We start from the raw sequence: 26276 nt of genomic DNA, 5'->3' as shown, positions 1-26276 counted from the left end.
TGCCTGCGCAGTGAGCCAGTGCCTGCACAAGTGAGTCACGCAGCAAGACCATGACACAACAGAAGAGAGGTGAAGGGGAGAATCACAGAGAAACACAGCAGAGACCAGGTGGCACAACTGACAGGGAACCTCTCTCCACATCAGAGGTCCCCAGGATGGAATCCCAGTGAATCCTAGAGGAGAAAGATAAGAAGAGAAGACAAAAAGAGAGAGAGATACAGAAGATCACACAGTGAGTGGACACAGCAAAAACAGCAGGGGAGGAGGTGAGGAAGGAAATAAAAGAAGTTATTAATGTTTCAAATAAAGGTCACCATTAAAAAAACTAAAAAAAAGTAACATAATGAAACATGCAGTATATAATTTACATTAATACACATTTATTAGGTTGGTGCAAAAGTAACTGCAGTTTTGCATTACTGAAATTTGCTGTTTGATACTGGAATACATTCTTAAATAAATGTGGTTATGTTACATATCATTTTAATGTGCATTTCTCACTTTATTTTTTTTTGCTAATGACATTACTTGCTGTTTATTTTATATTTATTTTAGACTATGGAAATGATGAGAGACAAAAAGCAAATTTGAGTGATTTTCTTGAGTTCAAAATGGGTCATAAAGCAGCAAAGACAACTCGTAGTTATCAACAAACACATTTGGCACAGGAACTGCTATAGAACGTACAGTGCAGTCGTGGTTCAAGAAGTTTTGCAAAGGAAATGAGCGTCTTGAAGATAAGGAGCATAGTGGCCGGCCATCGGAAATTGGCGACCAATTGAGAGCAATCATCGAAGCTGATCCTGTTAAACTATACAAGAAGATGCCGAAGAATTCAATGTTAACCATTCTATGGTTGTTCAGCATTTGAAGCAAACTGTAAAGGTGAAAACGCTCAGGAAGTGGGGACAACATGAGCTGACCAAAAATTTTAAAAATTGTTGAAGTGTCATCTTCTCATATTCTACACAACAATGAACCATTTCTTGACCAGATTGTGACGAGTGACGAGAAGTGGATTTTACACGGTAACTGGCAATGACCAGCTCAGTGGGTGGACCAAAAAGTTTCAAAGCACTTCCAACAGGAAGCGGACTTGGCCCAGTGGATAGGGCGTCCATCTACCACATGGGAGGTCCATGGTTCAAACCCTGGGCCTCCTTGACCCATGTGGAGCTGGCCCATGCACAGTGTTGATGCGCGCAAAGAGTGCCATGCCACGCAGGGGTGTCCCCTGCGTAAGGGAACCCCACGCGCAAGGAGTGCGCCCCGTAAGGAGAGTCGCCCAATGCGAAAGAAAGTGCAGCCTGCCCAGGAATGGCGCCACACACATGGAGAGCTGACACAGCAAGATAACGCAACAAAAAGAAACACAGATTCCCGGTGCCACTGATAAGGATAGAAGCTGTCACAGAAGAACACACAGCAAATGGACAGAGAGAGCAGACAACTGGGGGGGGATAAATAAAAAATAAATCTTAAAAAAAAAAAAAAGCACTTTCCAAAGCCAAACTTGCATCAGAAAAAGGTCATGGTCACTGGGTTATCTGCTGCCGATCTGATCTACTAGAGCTTTCTGAATCCTGGCAAAACCATTACATCTAAGAACTATGCTCAGCAAATTGATGAGATGCACCAAAAATTGAAACGTCTGCAGCCAGCATTAGTCAAGAGAAAGGGCCCAATTATTCTCCATGATGACACCTGACCACACTGGGCTATGAAGTTTTGCCTCATCTGCCATGTTCACCTGACCTCTCGCCAACCAGCTACCACTTCTTCAAGCATCTAGGCAACTTTTTGCAGGAAAATGCTTCCACAACTAGCAGGATGCAGAAAATGCTTTCCAAGAGTTCGCTGAATCCCAAAGCATGGGTTTTTATGCAACAGGAATAAACAAACTTATTTCTCATTGGCAAAAATGTGTTGATTATAGTGGTTCCTATTTTGATTAATAAAGATGTGTTTGAGCCTAGTTACATTGATTTAAAATTCATGGTCCGAAACTGCAATTCCTTTTGCACCAACCTAAATAACACAGGATTTGTTCTTAAAATTATGGAAGCATCCAGATACAGGTGTGGGGAGCTGAATCACATCCTCCACAAAAAACAGGTTCAAGTCCACCACCACCCCCACCACCCCCACTCCCGCTATGGACTTATTTAAATAGGACCTTTGAAGATGTAATTAGTTAAGGTGTGGCGAAACTGAACAAGAAGGGCCTTCATCCAGTATGACATGACTAAGGCCTTCCAAGCAAAGGAAACTGAGCAGGAAGAAAAACCAGAGGAGAGGAGACACAGCAGCAGGGGACAGAGGCAGGGATGGAGCCCCCAGGACGCACGCATTTCAGGGAAAACAGGGCCTGCCAATTCCTTGACAGTGGACCTTTAGCCTCAAAAACTGAGAGACAATAAAGTTCTGCTGTTTAAGCCAACTAATCTGTGATATCTGTCACAGCAGCCTGGCAAACGAGGACAATACAAGTACATTTTACATTTAGAAAAAGAAGAAAGGTTACATACAAATGCATATTAGCAGTTGCCTCTGGGGAGGGAGGGAAATAGGATGGGGGGGACGGGACACAATATACTTCAACTTTATCTGTACTGTTTCATTTCTTTCCTTTAAAAAAAATAATTCTGAAACAAACAGGCCAAAATGTTAACATCGGTTAATTCAGAGTAGAATGCATATAGTGTTTATTGTGTTCTCTTTGCCATTCAACATTTTACCCAATTGAAAAAAGAAAAAAAAAAAGCCATCTGGTCCAAACCTCTCACCTACTGAAAATATCACATGAAACATATCTGACATGTTCCGCCTAAATAACTCCAGGGTGAAGCTCACCACTTCAGTGAGGAGCCAACTTCTATTCTGGACTCCTAACTCGTTTCTTGAAATAGAACAATGTACTTAGCAGATCTAAATTCTGGTCTGTGCTCCTGAACCTCATCCTTGGGTGGACTTAGTCATGGGCAAGCACCCCAGTGAGAGCAACCAGGAAGGAGCACTGGCCTCATGGCCTCCTAAGGACGCTAAAAGGAAGACTCAAGAAGGAACAAGTAAAAAAGACAACTGTGCTGAACAAAACACTTTTCCTCCCCCAATCACTATCCCATTCCCATTCCAGCTCCTTCCCCAACAGCCTCCCATAGAGACACTCTGCCTGCTGGTGGCTCTTTTTTTTTTTTTTGGAGTTAATTATTTATTTTTGAAGAAACTTTAGATTACATAAATCTTACATCACTATAGGGGAATTCTATATACCCCACCCCTCCTCCCCTTCCCACACTTTCCCCTATTAACATTAATGCAGTACATTTGTTACAACTGATGAACACACATTGAAGCACTGCTACTGACGATGGTCGATAGTTTACACTTTGCACCACACAATGTATAGCTTTTGACAAAATGTGTAACGGCCTGTCACTGCAAGACTGTGCAGAACAATCCCAATGTCGCCAAGTACCCCATGTTACACCTGCTCTTCCCTGAGGGGCGCCCTGGATTAGCTCTTCGGCTGGTCACGTGTTCCTGTAGAAGAGCACAGCACGCACGCTAAGAAATCCATGCCTTCATTCAATAATCACTGACATCAGATCCTGTGAGAGGCACCAGGGATACAGGAATAAGGGCAAAATCCCAATGTCCCCACCATCAAATCCAAGAAAAGTGAAGTCTAAACCGTGGCTAGATAATTCCTTAGAATCATGACCATTGTGAGTCAAGCTAAGACAGCCTTGCAGTGTAAGCCTAGAGCTGAGGGCGTCTGTGCTTCCCTAATTGTTCAAACCACAAAAGGCAGGTAGTCCTGATGCTGGTCACCCCCAGAATAATGAGAGATTAAAAAGAGACTAAGGGGGAGACCAATGTTCATTCACCTTCGATTAAAATTCTTTTTACCTGCAGGAGATTCAGTTCAGCATCTACCCAGACCTCTAAAACTAGCAGGAAAATAAAAACAAAAAAGAAACAACATTACTGAGCACCTATACCGCACTGTGTTAGTTTTAATAACAATAAGATACATATTTTTTAAAAAATAGGATGCTGCAGTTCAAAATTTCAAGAACAACATTTATTTTAATAGGACTTAAGCATAAAGCACACTGATGCAATTTCTACTATTCTCATACTAGCAAGGAGTAATGAAATTTCCCAGAATCGAGACTCCTAAAGGCAGGCCAGGGCCCCGCAAAGAGGCGGGTGTGACCACCAAGGCCTCAGACAAGGGAGGAGACGAGATAAAGGCCACCGGTAATCTCCACATCCTGGAGTCAGAACTGCCCCGGGAGGGACAGATGGCCATCAAGGTGCCACTTTGGGCAACAGAGCAAAGAGTGTTTGCCTTGGAACACCTTCCTGGATATGACCAGACTAGAGGGTACGTCAACAAGGCATGGAAAGTAACACAGAAAACACGGGCTCGGGCTTGGAAAGTTACTTAGACTCAGCATGAGAGACCCGAAGAGTCGACAGGTGCTTCTAAGCAGGAGAAGGGCTGCTGTGCCGACACGGCATGCAGAGCAATCGTGACAGTCGGATGGGAGCAGGGGACTGCAAGGGGGGCACCACGTAACGACGATCTGGTCTAAGGCAGGAGGGGCAGTAAAACAAGGAGGAACGACAGCATGAGATCCGCTGAAAAGAAGAAATGGCAGCATCTGACTTCTGACAGCAGAGGTGGGGAAATCAGCTCTTGGGGGTATTTAGCAACAATCTTGTTAATTAATAATAAACTGTACCCACCACTTATGGACTCGAAGCACCAAGCCCGGTGCTAAGTGCTTCACGCACATTCCCTCATTTAATTCTCACCACCAATTGAGGTACATTAGAGACCTTTCAGATAAGACGACTGAGGCTTCGAAAGGTTAAATAACTTACCTAAGCCCACAGGTCCAGCAATGAGCAGAGCTGGCATATAAATCCCGGATGCTTGGTTTCCCAGACCCCACGCTCGGCCATGAGGGTCGACAGCCTGGAGGTTTCCCACTGGGGGATGTGGGATGCCCCTCGATTAAGCAAGCAGGAAGGTTAGAGAAGTGGGCTTCCCTGGACACTGGAAGGCTAGAGGCAGAGTTCTTATTAAGAAAAACACCAAACCTCTTCTCACCTCACAAGAGGCTTTTAGCCTTAGATGAAGCTATGTATTGTTGAAAAACTAGAAGAACTTGCTGTTTATCAATATTCCCTTAAAAGGAAGTGCACAGATAGTTACTGTGAGTTCCGCTGGAACTATGACACAATCCCGGCATTTTCACAGGCATCTGCGTGCCTCACTGGGAGCCACGGGGCCCAGGAAAAATATGCCAAGACCTGCTGCGCCTCCCGGGTGCAACATGGCTACCCTCTTGTCAATGGGTTTCTGGACCCTTGGTTAACTAAATACGAATCTCCATCTACTTGACAGTAGATTTGGGAATGTTCTCTGCCTACCAGTTTTTAGACCACCTAAAAATGCTATAGCTGGTTTTGGAGAGAAGAGTGGTTAAAATCAAACATGTTAACTCTAAGCCATTCAAATATCCAGGAAATTATCCAATGAAAAACTACAAATTTGCAACAGCAAATTAGGACTTGGGTGGATTCACTGAATCAGAGCTCCCTGAAAGGGCAGTCAGTTTAGAAGGCACTCACACAAGCAGAGCTGAAACCAAGATCATGGTCAAAAGCAGAACTGGGAGAGGGGGTGAGTGAGTGGGGCAAGGACAGAAAACAGTCCCACAATTGAGGGGCAGGAGGAAGAACAGCCAGTGACGGAAACCAAAAAGAAACCATCTGAGAAGGGGCACTAGACCAGAACAAAATTCTGAAAACCACAGGGGAAGAGACACTCCAGAATGAAAGCAATGTCTAGGTAAAGGGTAGTCAAAGGTCAAGAGAATGAGGAAAACGATGGGATGCAAGAATTTAATCATCATAGGGCATCTTTAAGAGAATAGTTTCAGCAGAGCAAGAGGAAAAGAAATAACTTGAAGAAATCTGTGGAATCTCAGAAAAAAAATCACTCAGAGTCTCTATCATCCCCTAAGCCCCCCCAATATCCAGTTAAGAAATCTATTCCATTCTACTGCCCAAATCTCTGGAAGGGCATCCCTGGCCCGCCCACTCTCTGCTACTCAGGTGATCCCCTCAGCACTGCTTGTACCACTGCACCGACCTCCTGCCACGCTGACCTCCTCTAGGGCATCAGCGTGAATCAGGTAACACATCTGATCACGACACTAATATAAAATCCTGCAGACTGGTCTCTCAGACATGAGGTACATGCAGTCATTCAAGGGTAAGCATTAAAGCTGCATCTTTCGGCAGAGTCCATTTTACACAACAGTAAGTGATTATTCATCTGTGAGATCAAACACAAAACCTCAAAACAACCGCGTGCTGGCAGTGGCCTACTTTCTAATGTGCCCTCAGGCTTCCACTGGGCAAACTTTTTTTCATTCAGGTACACGCTTTGGTGGAAATTTTTCAGAAGCACTGGACAAAGTAGGTAAGACCTGTGCTTGTCCAGATGAAGATCAAGAGCCAAAGAAACCAAGTTTGAAAGTGTATAAAGGAAAGGAAAATTCCAGTACAAATTCTTCAGATGATAGCTCTCATACCCCGGTCTCTGATGTACAGGACAAATGGTTGACTTCGTTTTGAGTCCAGGCTTTACCTCTTGCGAGTCATATCATTCAGGGCAAATTATCTTCTCTGTGACTTGGTTTTTCCTTTTGTAAAATGAAAGTGACATTACTCAAAGAGCTGCTGTTCTCACAGCCCTGAATGTAGAGTGAGAGCCTGCTTATTAGCACAGTGCCTGGCGCGTAATAAGGAATCAAAGGCAGTTATTATCTGGAGACTCCAAGCTTGCCCCACTACTGTTAAAGCATTCCAAAGATGTGTTTAAGGCCAAAATGATCAGACAAGACAATGCCTATTGTGACAAGTAGTGTTACCATATCATTCACAGTCCATCCCTACAGATACATAAAGCGCTAGATGCAAAACCAAGAGTAGATCTAATTACCCGATTCTAGAACCCCTCAAGATTGGAAACAGACCTAGAACAACAGATACCAGGTCAATTTCACTTTAGTTATCACATATAAAATGTACTGGGCTGAAACAAATTCAACAGTGCTCGACAGTTTAAGGGTCAGCGTGCACACTGGTCATTAAAATAAAGGATGACATTCTAAAGTACACGTAGAGGCTGGCTGGAAAAACCAGTGTTACAAAGAACCTCCTACTGTGGGTCATTAACCGCAGTTACCCAGTTCCCAGGAGGGGGTGTCACAGATGTACACAGAGATTTATATAATCTCTTGTTGTAGAGGCACTAAGTACTGTGTATTCAGCAATCACTCAAATTATAAAAAGAATTCAGGGAGGGAGGAGCAGCTTAAAACCTGTCTGGCCTGAAGTGGGAGGACCTGTTCTAAGTCACGGTCCCGTCAGCAGGGATCAGGTAGAAGTCTGCTGTGTAAAACTGGAGGCGCTTGCCTTCCCTTCACTTTTTTCTCACTCTAATTCCTATTAGAAACAGCTCTTCTTTCATTCCATCTCACTGGCTCCTCCAAATAACTGATCCCCTTTCTTCCAAAGAAAACTTTATTTCCTAGGTTAAGTTGACATTATATATCTTAAAAGTTCAAATTTAAGAGGCAGAAGAATATTGTAACAAATATAACTTCTGTTCATCATTCTATCTATGCCAGTGAAAGTTTATGTAATAAGAAGCCAAACTTTCACCTGTATTATTACAGTAAAGGCACCTTCAGGCAAGGATGTCTTACAGTACTTAATTCATTTTCAAATCTGCTCTCAGAATACAAAGGAGATAGTTACAGAAAGGATAGTTACATACAACATATACATTAGTCTAAAGGCAAGAAAAATCTTGTTTGAATTTTTTTTAAGAAGTCCAATTCCCTAGTAACATCAAGCTTTCTGCCATTATTCTTCATTTCAAATGAACGGAGTTACTTTCAGAATATAACAAAGGACTTTTCTACTAAAGGCTTCCTTTGGATTTACTTCTAAAAATCAGTGCAGCTTTTAGCTTGGTGTTTCAAAGAAAAACAATACACATACCAATTTAATTCACTCATCCCCAAAAGACTTGTTCTATAATCAAGTAGATAAACTCATTTTGTTGAAAAATGATTTTTAAAAAAGAAAGGAAGAGAGTCAAATATTGAGCCTTCCCTTTTTATACCAGCTCAAATATTTGATGAGGGAAAGTGTTTATAAAAATAGTATAATAAAAAAAGGAAGTTAGAAACCCTAAAAATGTAAGAGAGCTAGGCAATGATTATCAAGGGCCCCAAATATCACAAAAAGAGACACACCCAATATTACCCAACTTCTGCTGGAAGTATGCACCACCACCTATGCAGTGGTTTTGCCAAAGAAAATGAAACCTGAATCAGATCAAGATCTAGACTGCCCATTACAGGAAATACAGGAACAGAACATGTTAAATCATGCCATCTATTGTAATCCTTTCTTTAATTATGATGTTGTCAAATACTTCATGATAGATCACCACACAGAAAATTTCAAGCATTCTTTGTGATAATCTTCATCTTAAAAGACGAGTAAAGCCCATCAAGTATTAGCATGTTTATGGATGTATTTATTGTGATATGGCAGCAAGGATTAAAACCTCACACAGGTCTGGAGTTGCTGATCACAGAAATAATTTCTTTCCTAGTGTCAAATTTGTTTCGTTTGGAAAAATGCAGTTGAGCCAGTAAGTAGGAGCTCTCTGCGTCTAACAAAACACTTTGGGGAACAAGGAACCTAATGAGAAGCTGGTTTCGGGCTCAGCAGCCTTGAAGAGATGGACACGTGGATGAGCTCCAACTACAGTGAGAGGAGAGGCTCGGAGCCAAGCCAGGTGCTTTTAAAGGGACAGAAAAGCACAGGGGACCCTGGAGAACCTTTCGGGGTGGCCAACTCTTTTTATAATAAAGCCAAGAGGTTATCCGTCATTTTCCGTGTACTGATATATGCACTGATGGTGTAAAAGCAACAGGGGGGTTTAAAACTGCCAAAACTTCAGCAGAAATCAAGGCACCAGCATCAAACCACTGTGAATTCAGTGGCAAAAATGCCTATCCTGGATTATAAACAATGAAAATTAGTAACCGGATTAAATCTTGACCTATGAGTACAAAGCTTTTTAATATTTTTAGGATGAAACAAGAAATACCAGGAAATACACATAAAGGACTTCTGCCACTTATTGAAGGAAAAGGTTGTCTCAAGAAAAATACCTGAAAAACTGTTTGATTTGCAAGCTGACCTTAACTTCTAGGTCAGCTTGCAAATCAAACAGTTATAAAATAGCTGAAAGACAAATTATGGTTATTAAAACATGGGTATTTGGCATTTTCTTGAAAATGAATGAAATGAACTCATTGCTTCAAGCTAAACAACAGACATATTTGTTGCCAATGATAAAATGTGAACTTTCAAGCAAAAATTAAGTATTTTGAAAACTTGTATAAGCCACCGAGAACATGACAGCTTCCCAATACTTAAAGACTTTTCTGATGGGATCACTGCTGATTTTAATAAACATGATTTTTTTCATATAGTATCAAAATATGCCAACATTTGGAAGATCTTCATAATTCCAATATTTTCCAAACCATACAATACCTGAATTTACAGTACATGGACAATTTAGAATTTTGCATCAAAGTAAATTTATTCTTTATCACAAAATTAGGATTGTCCTGATTATATGAGGTTGTAATCTTTTGACCAACTTTTATTAACAATTCCCATGGAGAAAAATAGTAAATGCCTAAGGCTGGACATTAAGGTTGTTTCTAACATCTTAAATGTCAAAATATTGTAATAAACAACTGAATATTTAAATTATATATATATATATGTAATAATGACATATGCTAACTGTATGAGTCAGCCAAAGGGGTACTGATGCAGAATACCAGAAATTGGTTGGTTTTCATAAAGGGTACTTATTTGGGATAGAAGCTTACAGATACTAGGCCATAAAGCATAAGTTATTTCCCTCACTGAAGTCTGCTGCCATGTTTTGGAGTAATATGGCTGCTGATGTCTGCAAGGGTTCAGGCTTCCTGGGTTCCTCTCTCACTGGGCATGTTTTCTTTCCGGGCTCAGCTGTTCTGCTTGTTCCACAAGGCTAGCTGTTGACTATCAGGCAAACCACCCGTCTCTTCCCAGGGTTCAGTTCTCTACCATGTGTTTACTTCCGGGCTCCAGCTCAAAACTCAAACTCTGTTCTCTGCCATGTTTTTTCTCTGAGCCCCAATCACCAAGGAAATGCAGCTGCAACATCCTATTGACATGGCCCAGTCAAAGCCTTAATCATTGTAGCAATCTGATATGGTTATGAATTCCAAAAATAGATATTGGATTATTCTTGTAATCTGATCCATACCTGGGCATTGTTGTGTTGTAATTAGGGTGCTGAGTCTCCACCCCTTAGTGGGTGGGGACTCACAGATAAAAGGCATGGTGAAGAATGGAGTTGAGGGCTTTTAATGTTAGCGTTTTGATTTTTGAGTTTGATGTTGAAGACTTAAACTGAAGCCCTGGGAAATCAGCACACAGAGGAAAGAGAAGTCAGCCCCATGAAGGAAGGAACCTTGAACCCAGAGAAAAGAAAGCCCCAGGAACAAAGGAACCCAGGAAGCCTGAACCCTCGCAGCCATCAGCAGCCATCCTGCTCCAACATGCTCCAAAAAGACTTTGGTGAGGGAAGTAACTTATGCTTTATGGCCTGGAATCTGTAAGCTCCTACCCCAATTAAATACCCTTTATAAAAAACAACCAATTTCTGGTATTTTGCATCAGCACCCCTTTGGCTAATACAATCATTATTTAATCAAGTAAAAGTGAAACCTCTGAATCTAATATAATCTAATATGCCAGAGGGACAGACCAGTTTACAAACATAATCCAATATCTATTTTTGGAATTCATAAATTATATCAAACTGCCACACTAACCAACACTGGACATGAAATAATATAGAAAAAATTGGGCTCCCTGATAGCCACAATAGAGTAACTGATATTAAGACTTGGTGCCAATGAGACAATGAAAGTTAGTTTCTCTGGATAGGATAACTGAACTACAGAAATTAACTATGTACTAAGAACAACCTTCATGAAAACAATCAAACCAAGATGATTCCAATTAGGAATGCTTTCCAGAAGAAAAATATTAGCAAAATGTTTAATATTTGGAGAATTATGAAAGGTGAATTAAATCTCACAATCCATTTAAACTCTGCAAAACTGCTGAGCATCTGCAAAATTAAGTTACCATCTATTGAGAATAACCAGGTGCTAAGTACAAAAAATAAGTAAGGCAGTGTCTTCACCTATCTGATAGATGAAGGGATGAGACAAAAAAAAATTATTACAAAACAGTGTTATAAGTATTTTCCTAGAGAAATGTGCCAAGTGCTATAGCCCACTGAGGAGAGAAAGAACTAAATTTGCCTGGAGAAGAAGGAAAAGATGACATCAAAATGAGGTCCAATCATAGAAAGCTTATCCTTGATTTTTTTTTTTTAGCAATTTTAATTCATTATATGAAAACAAATAATGAATGACAGATGAGCTTAGTGACAAAAAGGGTCACTTTTTAGCTAAAACTACAAAATAAACAGGTTTTCTGAAAATATGGAGGAAAACATTTCAGATGCAAAAGAATGAAATGGGACCCCTAACTCATACCATATACAAAAATCAACTCAAAACATAAATATAAGATTATAAAAATGTTAGGAAAAAAACAGAGGGAAATATTTTCAGGACTTTGTGTTAGACAATGATCTCTTAGACTTTACACCCAAAGCACAAGAAACAAAATATATATATATATATAAATAAATGGAACATCATCAAAATTAAAGACTTTTGATTTTATTCAAAATCAAAGAATTTTATCGTGAAAGTAAAAATGACTACTTACACATGGGAGAAAATATTTGGAAACCACATATTTGATAAGGGTTTAATATCCAAAATAAATAAAGAAATCCTACCCTACAACTCAACAATAAAAAACAAACAACCCATTTAAAAAATAGGCAGAAGACTCATCTAGACATTTCTGCAAAGAAGATATACAAATGGCCCAAAAGCAGACGATACTCAACAACATTAGCTATTGAGGAAAATGCAAATCAAAACCACAGGGAGATACCATTTCACACTCACTACAATGGTTACTATTTTTAAAATGGATAATAAATGTCAGAGAGGATGTGGAAAAACGGGAGCACTCATTCATTGTTGGTAAGAATGTAAAACCGTGCAACCACTGTTGAAGACAAGTTTGGTGGTTCTTCAGAAAGTTAAGTACAGAATTCCCGTATGACTGCTTCTAGGTATAGAACCAAAAGAATTGAAAGAAGGAACTCAAACAGGTATTTGCAGACTGATGAATACTGGCATATTTACAAGTGCCAAAATGTGGACGCAACCCAAATATCCATCAACCGATGGATAAACAAAATGTGGATATACACACATTGGATTATTCAGCCATAAAAGGGAATGAAGTTCTGATACATGCCACAACAAATATGAACAGAGAAGACATGATTTTGAGCACAATACGCCAGACACAAAAGGACAAATACTGTATGATCTCACTAATACGAAATAATGAGAACAAGCGAACTCATAGAATCAGAATCTAGAACACAGGTTATGAGAGGTCCAAACGGATAGGGAATGGGAAGTTAATGCTTAAATCGTAGAGCTTCTATTTGGGCTGATGGAAGTTTTTGCAATGGATGGTGGTAATGATAGCGCAACATCGTGAATGTAATTAAGCACACTGAATTATATTTGAATGTGGTTAAAAGGGGAAATTTAATGTTGTATATATGTTACTAGAATAAAAATTTAAAAATCAAAAACCATAAAACAGTACAACATAGTGAACCCTAATATAAATAATGAACTATAGTTAATGGTACAATTATAGAAATGTTATTTTCATGGTAAAAAAATGTACCACACTAATGAAAGGTGTTTATGAGAAACTGTGTGTTATGCATGATTTTGTGTAAACCCACAACTTTTCTAGTTTAAAAAAAAAGTTATACCATATATGACTTATCTTACAAAAATCAGGAAAAGAATTCTGTGCTTATTTTTCAAGCTTATCGAGCCAATGAAATCATTACAAAAAAAAAAGAAATTGCTCAAAGTGGAATCTAAACGTGAATTTCCTTTCAGGTTGGGAACAAGATCAAGAGGCCTGCTTTCTTTCCTACTCTTTATCATATACAAATGTGAGCAGCCAAGAAATAAAATCTAGAGAAATACCTTTATTAACTAGGAGCAGAGAGAGTTCCTAAACAAGATCCAGAAGGGGGAAAAAATGGATGGATGTGACTGTAACAAAATTACAGAATCTGTTCAATAAAGGATTACAAAGAAAAAAGCTGACAGGTAAAAAAAAAAACCTAAGAAACCTGTAATATCTAAATTTCAACAAGAGATTAACGGAATATACAACAAATACCTATAAACTGAGGTGCGGGGGAGTGGAGGGAATAAGAAAACCCAATAGAAAAAAGAGTAAAGAATATAAATGCCCAATTCACAAAAGGGGAAACCCACACAGCATATGATGGGCTACTCAACCGCACTAGTAATCAGAATACTGCAAACAGAAATAACATATCGCTTTATTCTCATGTTTCATCAGATTGAAAAAACCCATAAGGTCAGAAAATATCAAGTGCCAACAAGACCATGGGAATACCAGCTGGCAATACTTAATGAAATTACATATATGCCCCAAAGAGGGGAAGGGGACTTGACTAGAGAAATTGATCATAAAATGAAACGGGTGGGCTTGCATGGGCCAACAGCGACAATGTGCCATGAACTGAGGCATTACATCAAGTCGGAGCTGGTCAGGAAGGGAAGGAAGGAGGAGTCTCCGTATCTACATCCATTCACTGAGCCAGTCTGTACTGTGCCCTAGTTAGCAGTGAAGTAGTGAAGATCACGTCCTTGTCCTCCCAGCACCTACACTACAAGCAAACAACTAAAATGACAACCACGTGATAACCACTACAAAGGAAATAAAAGGGCTAATTGGGGCCAGGGAAGAGGCTGCTACTTTGGAGAGGATTTTCCTAGAAAGAAAAAATTAACCAGGCATTCAGCAAGTTGGGGGAAGAGCTCTCTCAAGAACTGCATTCAGGGTCATCAAAGTCCCTGGACGACAGGTGGCACACGGTCTAAAGAGGATATTTAAGTACTGCCTATAATTTAACTCCCAGAAACGACCTTGAACACTCCTTACATAAAAGAAGACTACGATTGCTGTGAGACTCCCATATCTTTTAACCAAAACAGTCAACCTTTTTAGGAAGAATAAGATGCCCTCAGTATGTCCCTGAAAATGTTTCTGGAAAATTAGTGGACTTTACAAACTTTTCCTTCATTCATTAAATGGTAATTGAGTACTCATGCATTTTTTCCCCCAACATGGTGCCAGGAAATGAAGATAAATTTAAATCTTCCTGCCCTTACAGAGCCTATCTAAATTTTCTACGATTCAGGAATTTACTTATTTCATATACTGATTTCTATGATTAAAAGCCAACATTTATTATATGTCTGCAACCTGCCAGCAGTGTTTTAAGAGCTTTAAGTACATCTGAGTTCATTTATATAGCAGCATTGACATACAGTACATTTCCATTTTAGAGATGAAAAAACAAGAGGTAAGAAAATCGCCTGTGGTAAACAACTAGTAAGCGGCAGAGCAGAGTTTCAAATCCACATCTTCTTTATTTCTCTCCCCTTCCCCGCTCCCCCCGCCCCAGTTGTCTGCTCTTTGTGTCCATTCGCTGTGTGTTCTGTGACCGCTTCTATCCTTATCAGCGGCACCAGGAATCTGTGTTTCTTCTTGTTGTGTTATCTTGCTGCGCCAGCTCTCCTTTTTTGCGGCACCATTCCTGGGCAGACTGCACTTTCTTTCGCACCGGGTGGCTCTCCTTGCGGGGTGCACTCCTTGCACATGGGGCTCCCCTACGCGGGGGACATCCCTGCGTGGCACGGCACTCCTTGCGCGCATCAGCACAGCGCATGGGCCAGCTCCACACGGGTCAAGGAGGCCCGGGGTTTGAACTGCGGACCTCCCATGTGGTAGATGGACGCCCTAACCACTGGGCCAAGTCCACTTCCCAATGTCCACGTTCTTAACCACTACACTTACATTCCTCCTGGAATCTACCTGGTGGCTTTGAAAGCATGGTCCCTGGACCAGTAGAATCACCATTACCTGGAACTTATTAGGAACGCAAATTCTCTGGACCCACCCCAGATCCGGAAACTCAGATGATGGGATCCAACTCTCCGAGCTTAACAGGTCCTCCGGGTGATTCTGAAGCATGCTAAAGTGTTAGTGACTTAAATTTTTCACAGCACGTTTATGTTAAAGGTGAAATGACTATTTGAAATATTCCAAAATTAAAATTTTTTTTATCTTATTTGAAATGTGCATAAAATGTTCTTTCATTTCCTTATTTTTCTCATGTGCTCACAGCACATAATTCCTCCCCACACCTGAAAAAATAAAGCCTAGTTTGTACCCTGATTATAACATGAAAAAAAAAAAAGAAAGAAAAAGAAATCAGGAACTAACCTAAATTCAAAACATGAAGAGCACAGAGAACAGAAACCTCAAAAGTTAAATCTGAAGCCATATTAGGAAGAGAAAAAAACATTTTGAATATCAACAGTTGAAGCTTAATAAATCTTGGGCTATAACTCCATAATCCTTTTTATCCTGGGCTCAACCCCAAATTTTTACATCACTTCAACAAACTCCAATTGCCAAAAAAGAAACTGCAACCCTCAAGAAATATTTGCTTTTCTAGATTCAAACTGCTTTAAGTACATATACAGAAGAAAAGCCTTTCCAAGAGCGTATTTGTATCATGAGCGAAGTTAATAATATATAATTACACATTGGACGCTATTACAGTGTAGACGACAACAAAAGGTGCTAACGCCACCCCCATCCTCTCACTGGACCAGTCCTCTTCAGCATCCTACCTGTCCCTCTCCTTTTCAAAGCTGCTTCCCGCCACCCAACCAAGGCCTTGATTTGAGCTGTACAGTTCTCGGTGTATCGCCAGTTTGTCTATCTCTAAAGAGGCCTTTTTCAAAAGGGGACGGGGAGTGGAAGTAGCTCAAGCCATCAGGTGCTTCCCTCCCATATGGGAGGCCCCAGGTTCAGTTCCTGGTGCCTCCTAAAAAAGCAGTCAGTGAGCACAAACAATGCAAACAACGAGGTGGGGAAAAATAAGTAAATATAAATCTTTTTTTAAAAGTTAAGTTTATTAAAAAAAAAGGGGGGGTGGGATGGAAGATAAAACATCCTAAGTATATCCATGTACCCACCAAAATTTAAGAGCCTACCATATACCAAATAACTCTTAAAAGCCATTCACTTGGATATTTAAATCACTCATTTAAAAGGCCAGGGGTCTACTTATTTCAAAAATTCAAACCGTAAATGTGAAGGCTAAAGAGTAACTAGCCCAAGTCTAGACCATGGGACTCCAAGTGCTTATTTGTCTCATTACAGTCACCAAAGGTTCAGAGAGCCGTGGGCAGCTGGCATGTGGGCCACTTCCCTAAGCAGCCTGCTGCTTGCAGCCACCCACCTTTCAGAGGGTACACCCAAGGGCTAGCCACACTGCAAGGTGCTGGTTTCCTAGAAGGGACCCCATTTGTTTACCTCCTCCCACAGCCCATCAAATCCCCTGAACACCAAAGCTGGTTCCAAGAAACAAACCAATGTTTTCCTTCCTAGAGATCAGCAGCACTGAAGCATACACACCAACTGCCTGAAGACGTTCTCAGTTAAGTTCCGTTCCCACCTTTTAAACTCAGTGTTTTCTGCAAAACCTCTCAAAATGCAATCATCCTAGCTGTCTTCCTTCTCCACTAACGTTGCTATTTCTACATCTACAACAGGAGGGTGCAGAACTTTTTCAAAGTGGCAGCTATGTTTCCCCATTTCCCTTTGGAAATAAACAGTCACTAAAAAATAATCCCATCAATAACAAACCTAATAGCTCCTGCTATTAGGGGGAAATAATGCCCTCCTCTCCTTCAAAAGTAAAGTAAGCTAATAACAATTGTCTCCTAAAATGGTAGAAAGATTAATTAAATGAGCCTTCATGAAAGAAAATGCAAGTGTAAAACCTGTTTTACATGCCTGGAAAAAAAAATGTTTTAAGTATCTGCTCATAGCAGGTAGCAAATAAACTTGCTATACATACCCACTTTATTTTGCAACTTCCTTGGGAGAATATGTGATCAAAGAGAGCAAAACAGAAAACCATGCACAAATAGTTCAGTCACAGTTCATATTCGATTTCAAAAGGACACAAGCCATTACCAAAAAAAAAAAATTTTTTGACGCACACAGAACATACAGAAACAAGGATTAATAAATCCATACTGTTGTGTGGGTTCTTGGCAACTGGGAAAACCAGATAGCTTCACAGTAGCTACGAAATTACTAATTACTAATTTAAAGCAAAGGAAATTACTAATTTCCTGTCCTTTCCTTCCAAATATTCTCATTTAATTACACTGGCCTAAATGAGTCATTACAATTCTGTCCGAATTGCAACTGCGACAGAAACAGTTTCACTGCATGTAAATCTTTGCCAGCGAAATGTTTATAAGGAAAAGCAAAATCTGATTGAAATTTCCAATAAGCAGCACCCAGTGCACCATCTAGTGGAAGTCATGATATGTCATGACTAATTTAAAGAGAGGGGGGGAAACACTCATAAGGAGGGGGTAGGGAGCCTCAGGTAAGAATACAAGCAAAATACTTCGCAGGCGGCCAGCATTTTTTCCCAGTTTTCCACACTGCGAGAGGGCTGGGCTCCAAAGAGAGGACCCATTTTCATTGCAAAATGACAGATGGTAAACGTTTCTTTACGGAAACCTCTGCCAGGGTGCTAGAAATTTTATTTTGACAGAGAAAAAATAAAGTAAGAGCAAATAAGCAAATCAATAAATAAAAGCAGAGCTAGGCTGACAGGGCTTGTATAAGGGATGCCTTACATGCTGCAAGAAAAGTTACGTTAAAATGTACGTGTACTATGCAACAGATGTAATGCCAAGGAAACAGGATTACTTCATAATTAGAAGAGTTCCTTTCAGTAATTCATAAGACATTTCCATGTTTCTGCTGACTAATAAATTAACACAACCTAACAATTTTCTAGAATTCCCGGAGTCTTGACTTCACTCAAGGGTTACTCCCAGCTAGCTACCTGTCTAAGCCTACGCCACACTAATGCCCAAAGCTCCCTTGCTTGATTATTCTAATTTAGGAAGAAATGAAATTTATACCTTCAACCCTTACACTAAATTCACAGTGAAAATGTTCAAAACCAAAGTCATAAGTCATGGCCAAAATGAATTACACTTTTCTTTGCTTTATGAATATTAGTTATTTTGGTTCAATTCAGGAAACATTTGCAGTCCTGAAGTCCATCGCTAGGAAAAAGATAAAAATATAAATAACGTTAATGTCCTCTAATTTGGAAAACTTTACAAAATTTTAAATGGAGATTTTCACATAGGACTACTAGGTTTCACGTGTTTGTTCTGTTTGTTCTGTTTTGCCTCCGTGAAAAATCAAGGTTTCTGGTGAAATCCAAACCGCCTTAGCAACTTGAAAAAAAAAACAAAAACTAAGAGATGTGAGCAAAACCGTTTTTGTTCTTACAGTGTTTCCTTATCTGGAAACAACCATCTCTGGCTTATGGACACATGATCAAATTGGTATGCAGAAGTTTGCTTGATGGTGGGAACTTTACCCAGAGCTTGGATTAAATCCATTACAGGTATAAAACAACAAACTCGAGAGTCAAGTGACCTGAAGCAAAATTCCTTTGAACCCCAGAGCCTTCAGTACCTGCGCCTGTAAAATGGGCGTGCTGTGCATTAACTACCACAGAAGAGGGGACGCGCTAAAACTGATTCAGTGCTAGGAGCTCGCCAATCAAAAACCCTACGTGGAAACCCTATCTTGTGAGGCACGGTGGCTCTGGAAGGGGAGAACAGTGCTCCAACGGCCCTCATGTGCCACTCCTGCAAAAACGCCGTGACCTTCAGCATCCCACCTGCCAACACATGGTGCACTGAGCGTGCCAAAGACAAGGCAACAGCCGTTCCAAGGGATTCTCCGCAAGGAACTCAGATGCTGCCCTCAGTGCCTGGGACTTCCCTGCGAAGCAGTCCTGCCCGGGGGCAGGTGCAGCCCTGACACTGCAGCTCACCGACGGCGGTGAGAGGCGCTGCGGCTCGAAGGCTGTTTCAGAAACGCCAGAGGAGCAAGAACCACCCTTCAACGCCCCCCACGCCCCGACCTGCTCTCCATCAGCAGCAACCCCCTCCGGTCCCCATCTGAGTCCAGACTAAGGTGAGGCGCACGGCCGGCTCTACCTGTCCCTTCGGGAAAAAACCCCGACGAGCGCCGCACAGCGCCGCCTGGAACCGCACGAAGCCCCAGTAAATAACCCCAGTGCAGACGCGCCGGCCCGGGCTGGGGAGCGCGCGGGGCGCGGCGCTCCCCGGGAGGCCTGCCCTCGGGCCCCGCGGCCGCCCGCGCCGCGCCCCTCCCCCGCGCGCCAGGTGCCGCCGCCCGCCGCTCCCGGCCCAGCCCCGCGGCGGCCCCGGCCCAGCCCCGCGCCCCTCACCTGCTCCGGGCACCGCGGCCCGCGGGAGGCGCCGCCCGCGCCGGCCCCTGCGGCCCCGAGCCCGCGAGAGCCGGCGGCGACCGCGGCCGCCGCGAAGGACAATCCCGGCCCCGCGGGGCCGCCCCGGCGCGGCGGCGTGAGCGCACGAGCTGCAGGGCCGGCCCCGCCCCCGCGCCGCCACTCTCCCGCCCTGCGCCCGCCCGCTGCGGGGCGGGGCCGCGGCCGCCGAGGGCCGGGGGCGGGGCCGGCCGCTGCGGCTTTGCAGCAGGCGCCTGCTGATAGGCTGCCGTAGGGGGCGGTGTCTCCGGCTCGCGGGCGGCCTCACCGGCAGAGCTCCGTCATTGGTCGACAGGGGAAAACAAAGCGGATCTCTGATTGGTGCCGACTCTGTGGCCCCTCCCACCCCCGTGCATCTGCAGCCCCGCCCACCCTGGCCCCGGGTTCGCGGTCCCAGGTAACTGCAGGTTGGGGTGTGTTCCGGGAACAAGGAGCTTCCCTGAGGACGACCTACCTAGCAAGGGTCCTGCGCCAGCGGCGAGCTTTCTTACCAACGTATGGACTCGGTGGACCACAACTAACCTTTCCCATCGCTTGGATTTCGAGCAATCTCGGTGTTTTTTAAATGCTGCATAAGATTCGGAAGGAAGTTGTCATATACAAAGAAAAAGTATAAAATGTGGCGAGATTATGGGTTACCTTTTTTGCTTAGTAACTTTGTGTTCCATATTGAGCATGGAAGACTTTTATGATTAGAAAAAAAAAGTTTAAAAAATAGAAAATGAGTAAGGCGCAGAGAGTGGCAAAGGGCAAACATCCAGCATGTCTAGCCGGTTAATCCTTCCACGATGGCCTCAACATCAGGGCCATCAAATCAACTAGAACTGGAATCAGCCCACTCCAGCTCTCTCGAACTTTTCAAATGGCTGAGGTGCCGCCAATACTCTTTTCTCAGGAATTACTATGTGTTTAACACATAGTGTAGATAACCCAGCACTGTAAATAGAATTATACAAAAGCTCCCTGATAAGAGTTTTGAATCCAAAGTACAAAATAAATAAAATTTAAACCAAAAAAAAAAAAAAAAAAAAAAGCGCACATACAGAAAGAACTAAAATATAATTTGAAAAGCTAGTCTAATGCAGGGAACTATGGGAAGAAAAGGAATGTGTCGCGCTTCAAGATGTGACACTGACTTTGGGAATTAAAAGCTGAGGGCCAGGAGAAAACTGAGATGAGGATCAGAGTTAAAGTAATCTGAGCTCTCAGGTCTTATCTTCCAGGCCTGGGGGCCTCCGAGTCAATTTGGAAGGGGGAGTGGGGGAAGGCATATCTGGCTTAGGGTCCCTCTGACCTCCATCTTCCTGGCTGCCTGGCCATTCAACTTGCACTTGTAATTCCCCATGAGGTCCTTAAATTGGGTTACTTGAAGTTAGGCACTTTCCCCCCAAGATTCCATGGATTCTACAGTGGTGAACAAAATGGAGATTAACAAAAATCACACCTAATGAAGGAAAGGAATGTTGAGGAAGACATGAACTGGAAAAGAAGGGCAGGAAACCTGAGACAAAGAGTAGAACAAATCCTTTCTCTCTCATTTCCTGCAAATGAGGTAAAGCTCTTTAGAAGACACAGTAAACTCATCGTCTAACAAAAAATTTTTATGAAACCCTTGTAATAAATGGAATAATAAATGATAGTCTGAAAATATGCATCCCAAAGAACCCTCAGCAAGTAACAGTGTTGAGATCTAAATATATTTAAATTATATAAGAGAAAGAAGAGGGACTTTGCATTGCCTAATTTGAAAAAATGAGAAAGAACACCCTCCAGTATTTTTTCAATAATGGCTGAAATTCCATCACTAACAGTCTTTCTTTAGGATTAACTGATTTATATTTAAGATTATCCTTTTATTCATTTACTCATCAAACATTTATTCAGTACTAATAATCTCATACTAATCCCTTTAACGCACTAGGCACTCTACTAAATGCTGGAACAAGACAGACTTGAGGGTATTTACCAGGAGAAGACAGATAATGAACAAGTAGATCAAATTTGTGAAGAGTCATAAGCACAGAGAAGAAAATAAAACAGTGTCTGGAGGGAAGGGGGGCTACTTTAATTTGAGAAGGGAGAGTCACCACCTAGATGAGAAGTAGTCAGCTATACAAAACTCCAGTACTACAGCATTCTCTCAGAGGATACAGCAAGTCTAAAGGCCCTGGAGTAGGAAGAAAAGTGATACACTGGAGAAACAGAAGGACCAATGTGGCTAGCCTAATGCTAGTGGTACGAGAAGGAAGGGAAACCGTAGTCTTGTAGGCTATGGCAAGAAGTTTGTGTTTCATTAAATGATTCCTGACAGTGGTAACATCCAGCTGCTAACACCTTGGAGTAAAATCACTCATTCATTTTTTTTTTTCTTTCCTTTTTTTTGTTTCACCAGAGAGATGGGCATTCATTCATTAGACCTGTGAGATCTAAGAACCCACTAGTTGCCAGGGACATGGTTATGTCTGAGGATGTAACAGTGAAAAACCCCAAGTCCTTCCTGGTGGAGCTGTAGACAAAGTAGTACTACATGGGTACTGGGGAAATCAAGGATGCTATGGGAACACAACCCTAAAAACTCACCCTTAGAGAAGAGAGGAAGCTGAAGAATGAGCAGGAGTTATCCCAGTGGAAGGGACACGATTCTCAGCCCAGGGAACAATAGAGAAGTGTTAAGGAGCTTGGTGGAAAGAGGGACATGTAATGCAAAGCCTTAAAGGCTACTGCATAAACACTTGACTTTCCCCACATTCTAAGCCTGCCTGGCAGGGATGGCCCCCAATGTTGAAACAAATCCATTAGCAGCAACATGCAGAGTGCATGGGAGTTGAACTGAGCAGAATAGGAGAAGAAACACAGCTGCTTGTTTCACATCATCTCCTTCATACCTTCAACAAAAGCCATCTGGATAGTGGAGAGCCACGTTCACCATGATGCTCCTTCACAGATAGTGAGGGCTAATCTACATTGATCCTATCTGAGGAGAATTAGGGCAGAGTTGAAGCCTTAGAGATCTAGTAGTCTACCAATTCTAGCGGTTCCTTCTGCTTTTTGGTATGGCTTCCTCTTTATTCATTGAGCTTGCAACACTGACAGATATCTAAAAAGGGGGAAAGCCAGTAAGAGGAAACAGCTGGGAATTAGGAAAAGTGGAAGACTCTCAGTAGACCTGACTAGCAGTAGCAGGTGGATCAAAAGATGCAGTAACTGAAATCAGTAACTAGAAGACGTCATCTTTAAAAGCGAATAAATAAGTACAAAATTTTAAAAAAGAAAACATCATCTTTGAAATGTACAGCACAATGCCTCAAAGTCACTGAAAAATCATCTCTGTACCCTAATAATATAGAGTTTGGTAATTGTGAAGGTAGAGGGGTGTCTCATGGAACCTAGAGGCAAAAATAAGTCAGTGCTCAGGAAGGCCATGAGAAAAACGTGGAGAGAGTTGCTCTTGCCACTTCTGTTCTTTTCCAGTGCTCTGAAAACCAACGTTCTCGACCCTGAAGTCCAACTCCCTCAGCTCGGAAATACACGTGTCAGAGTAAAGCTACCCCAGAGCCACACACACACAAACTCACAGGGACTGACTTGGCAGAAAATACAACTGACCCAAGCCATAGCCCCCACATCACCACCCCTTCACTCCCCAGCCCCAGCCCCAATATCAGGGGCTGACATCTGAGGGTACAACACGGCTGCCTGCTCTCACCCCCGTCGATGGGCAGAGATTTCCCAGACAAGAGGCACCTGATGGATTGCCCAGTACACTCACCATGCCCTCGTGTTTCCAAGCCAGTAGGCGGCTCTAGGTGCAACTCTGCACCTAGGGTTTCCCGCTAATGTGGAGGCACAGAGGCCAAGGCTAAAGCTCTAAGGGTGGCTGCCAGCTTTCTCTGGAAACTTCTATACTCCCTTTGTTTCCCACACACCAACCACCCTTGTCCTTTCCAGTTTCAAGTTGCCATGCCCTTTTAGGTTTTCTACCAATTTCCTTTTTCCCTGTCCAAAGTATACCTGTTGGCCTCAAGTTATTTAAAGAGCAGAAGCACTTGCTAAGTTGGTGAGCATCCATCAATGATGACATGGTGGCAGCTCAGATGAGACACAGTAAGGGGGGATGTAAACAAATGACTAACCGTTGTCTGCTGCTGTTCAGGAGATCTGCCTCTGTCTCTGGAAGGAAACTTGGGGGGTCCCATAACTTTTCTGATGGCTGCAAGTAGTACAAAGTCCTCTGGTCAGTTTAAGCCAAGAAGCAATTTTAATTCAGAAATGTAAATGTAAAGGCCATTATCTTGATCAATACCTCAAACTTCATTCAAAAAGAGGCTTTCCTTCCACTACCCCAGCAGGACCCCAAAGCAAGCATGCCTCTGACTTCGTCCCCCCACAGACCCTGCCCCCAATTCCTAATGCAAGGGGAGGGAGGCAAAAGCAGGTTCAGACTCCACCGGTGCTGTCACCAGGAGTATGTCCACTCTCTGAGCCCAGCCAATCATCAATGCCTGTGGGGTCCCTCTCAGATGCATCTGAATTCTTAGGGATGTGCACTGGAAAAGCCAGCTGTGCTTCCTGTGATATGGGCCACGTGGCCATCTTGGGCTCCTGCTTCCACCTTGGTTTCTGGTTTCACGCTACAGATTCCACCAGTGCAGATCCATCTACAAGGTTCCCTCCTCTCCCACTCTCTCTCTCTCCTCCTCTCTCCCTGCCTCTCTCCCTCCCCATTTCTGACTTCCCCCCACCCACTTATCTACCTCTTCTCTTTTTCCCTCTCCCCTCCTCTTTCTCTCTCTCTGAGCTGCTCTCATCTTTCTCTCAGGTAAACATCAGACACTCCACATCCCAGAGGACCCACAAGGCAAGTCGCCCCTCAGTCTTGTCGATGCTCCTCTCTAGTGAGATTCAGGAGGGTCTTGGGGGGAGTGGGTAAGGGGGATGAGATCATTGCTTTCGCCAAAGAAAACATCTTCAGAGATCCTTTCCTAATCCCTCTTCCCGTGCTGCTTTGTAATCTCATTTTGGGTGAGGTGTTTTTAAGGTCGTCACCAAGGGGCCAAGCTATTTCCTCTGAAAATGTCCTTCTAGCTCTGGCAACTTACTTAAGCATCTCACATCTCCTGTCTCTCAGTGTCTTGATCAAACTTTAATTTTACAACTTGTTCTGCTAATGCCCGTCTGTAGAATCTGCTTTTGTCAGTTAACACTGAGAGCTAAAAGAACTTGTTCCCTAACATCACAGATTGTCACAAATTTTGCTCTTCGAGATATCAGTGAAAACGGAACACCCACTCCTGCCTGGCAGATTGGAGGCTGGGGGTCGCTTTGCCGCAGAGAAGCAGCCTCCATCTCTAAGCCAGGTGCAGAGCTCCAGTGACGGGGTGTTTGGACACAGCATTCCACATTTCTCTTCCCTTCCTAGTTTCCTAGTGTACAGGGCTCCAGAGTCTGCCTGGCGGGCTTCACCCACAGCCCCCTTGTGCTTTGAGCCTCTCACACTGTTTGATTTCAGTTTTACCTCAACTCCGCCCTTCCAACCCCATCACAACCCTGCCTCTTCCTGTGTTTGCTGTGCCTCTCCATGGATCCTTTGTGGCACCAAATTAACAAACCATCAAATCCGTGTCAAAGTCCTCACGGTGAGTGATAGTCTCTTCCGGCACCTTGCAGGATAAATCTCCAAAATCTGATACAAGATGCATCTTTAAGAAGCTCATAGACTGACAAACACTCCTGGGAAGTTAAGGTAAAGGAGAAGAGATACCCACCTTCCCATGCGGTGAAAGTTAACAGGAAAACAATCTTATGAAAGAAAGGTTGGGTGGGACTACATCAGCACACAAGATAGTACCAGATGAAATAGAAGAAATCAAGTGAGGGGTGCTTGCCGAAAGCTAAGGGGAGAGGAGCAAATTCCTCCCTGTCCCAGCCACAGCCCTCTCATCCACCCGAGGGGTCACCAGGATCCTGAGCTTTTATCATGGCCAGTTCTTTATTTTTCTTTCGTTTCATCACCTATGTACACATCCCCAAATGTGATCATTTATTTGCACTTCTTTTTGACCTTTGTATTAATTGAATCATAATGCATGCCAATTTTTTGTATCCTGCTTCTTTCGGTCAACACTGCTTGTGGGATTCCTCCATATTGTTACCTGTAGCTAAAGTTGTTTTGTTTTCCTTAGCTTTTGTTCTTTTTTTTTAAAGATTTAGTTTTCATTTATTTCTCTCCCCTTACCCTCCCCGCCCCCCAGTTGTCTGCTCTCTGCGTCCATTCGCTGTGTGTTCTTCTGTGACTGCTTCTATCCTTAGCAGCAGCACTGGGAATCTGTTTTTCTTTTTGCTGCTTCATCTTGCTTTGTTAGCTCTCCTTGTGTGTGGCACCATTCTTGGGCAGGCTGCACTTTCTTTCACGCTGGGCAGCTCTCCTTATGGGGTGCACTCC

The 26276-nt window shown here is 42.7% G+C and overlaps 2 protein-coding genes across 3 annotated transcripts in view; one reads left to right on the top strand and one right to left on the bottom strand.

Annotated features, from left to right (window-relative positions):
• Positions 1-20069, top strand: part of LOC139439074 (uncharacterized) — a 60508-nt gene extending 40439 nt beyond the window's left edge. Inside the window, exon 3 of the mRNA XM_071215529.1 lies at positions 19501-20069. Within this exon, the coding sequence (XP_071071630.1) occupies positions 19501-20069 (569 nt within the window). The remainder of the gene's footprint in view (positions 1-19500) is intronic.
• The window catches only part of MPP7 (MAGUK p55 scaffold protein 7), a 254694-nt gene extending 228927 nt beyond the window's left edge, over positions 1-25767 (bottom strand). Inside the window, exons 1-2 of one of the 2 annotated variants that reach the window (XM_071215472.1) lie at positions 25600-25767; positions 23968-24044 (exon numbers count right to left, since the gene is read on the bottom strand). The gene's annotated coding sequence lies outside the window, so the exon portion shown is untranslated. Of the gene's footprint in view, positions 1-19777; positions 19937-23967; positions 24045-25599 lie in introns of those variants that run through there. The other variant, XM_058297771.1, reaches the window with a different exon arrangement.
• Positions 25768-26276: the final 509 nt, after the last annotated feature.

The sequence above is a fragment of the Dasypus novemcinctus genome, chromosome 5, assembly GCF_030445035.2.
Source record: "Dasypus novemcinctus isolate mDasNov1 chromosome 5, mDasNov1.1.hap2, whole genome shotgun sequence".
Taxonomy (NCBI): Eukaryota; Metazoa; Chordata; class Mammalia; order Cingulata; family Dasypodidae; genus Dasypus; species Dasypus novemcinctus.
This window is presented reverse-complemented; position numbering and strand designations above follow the sequence as displayed.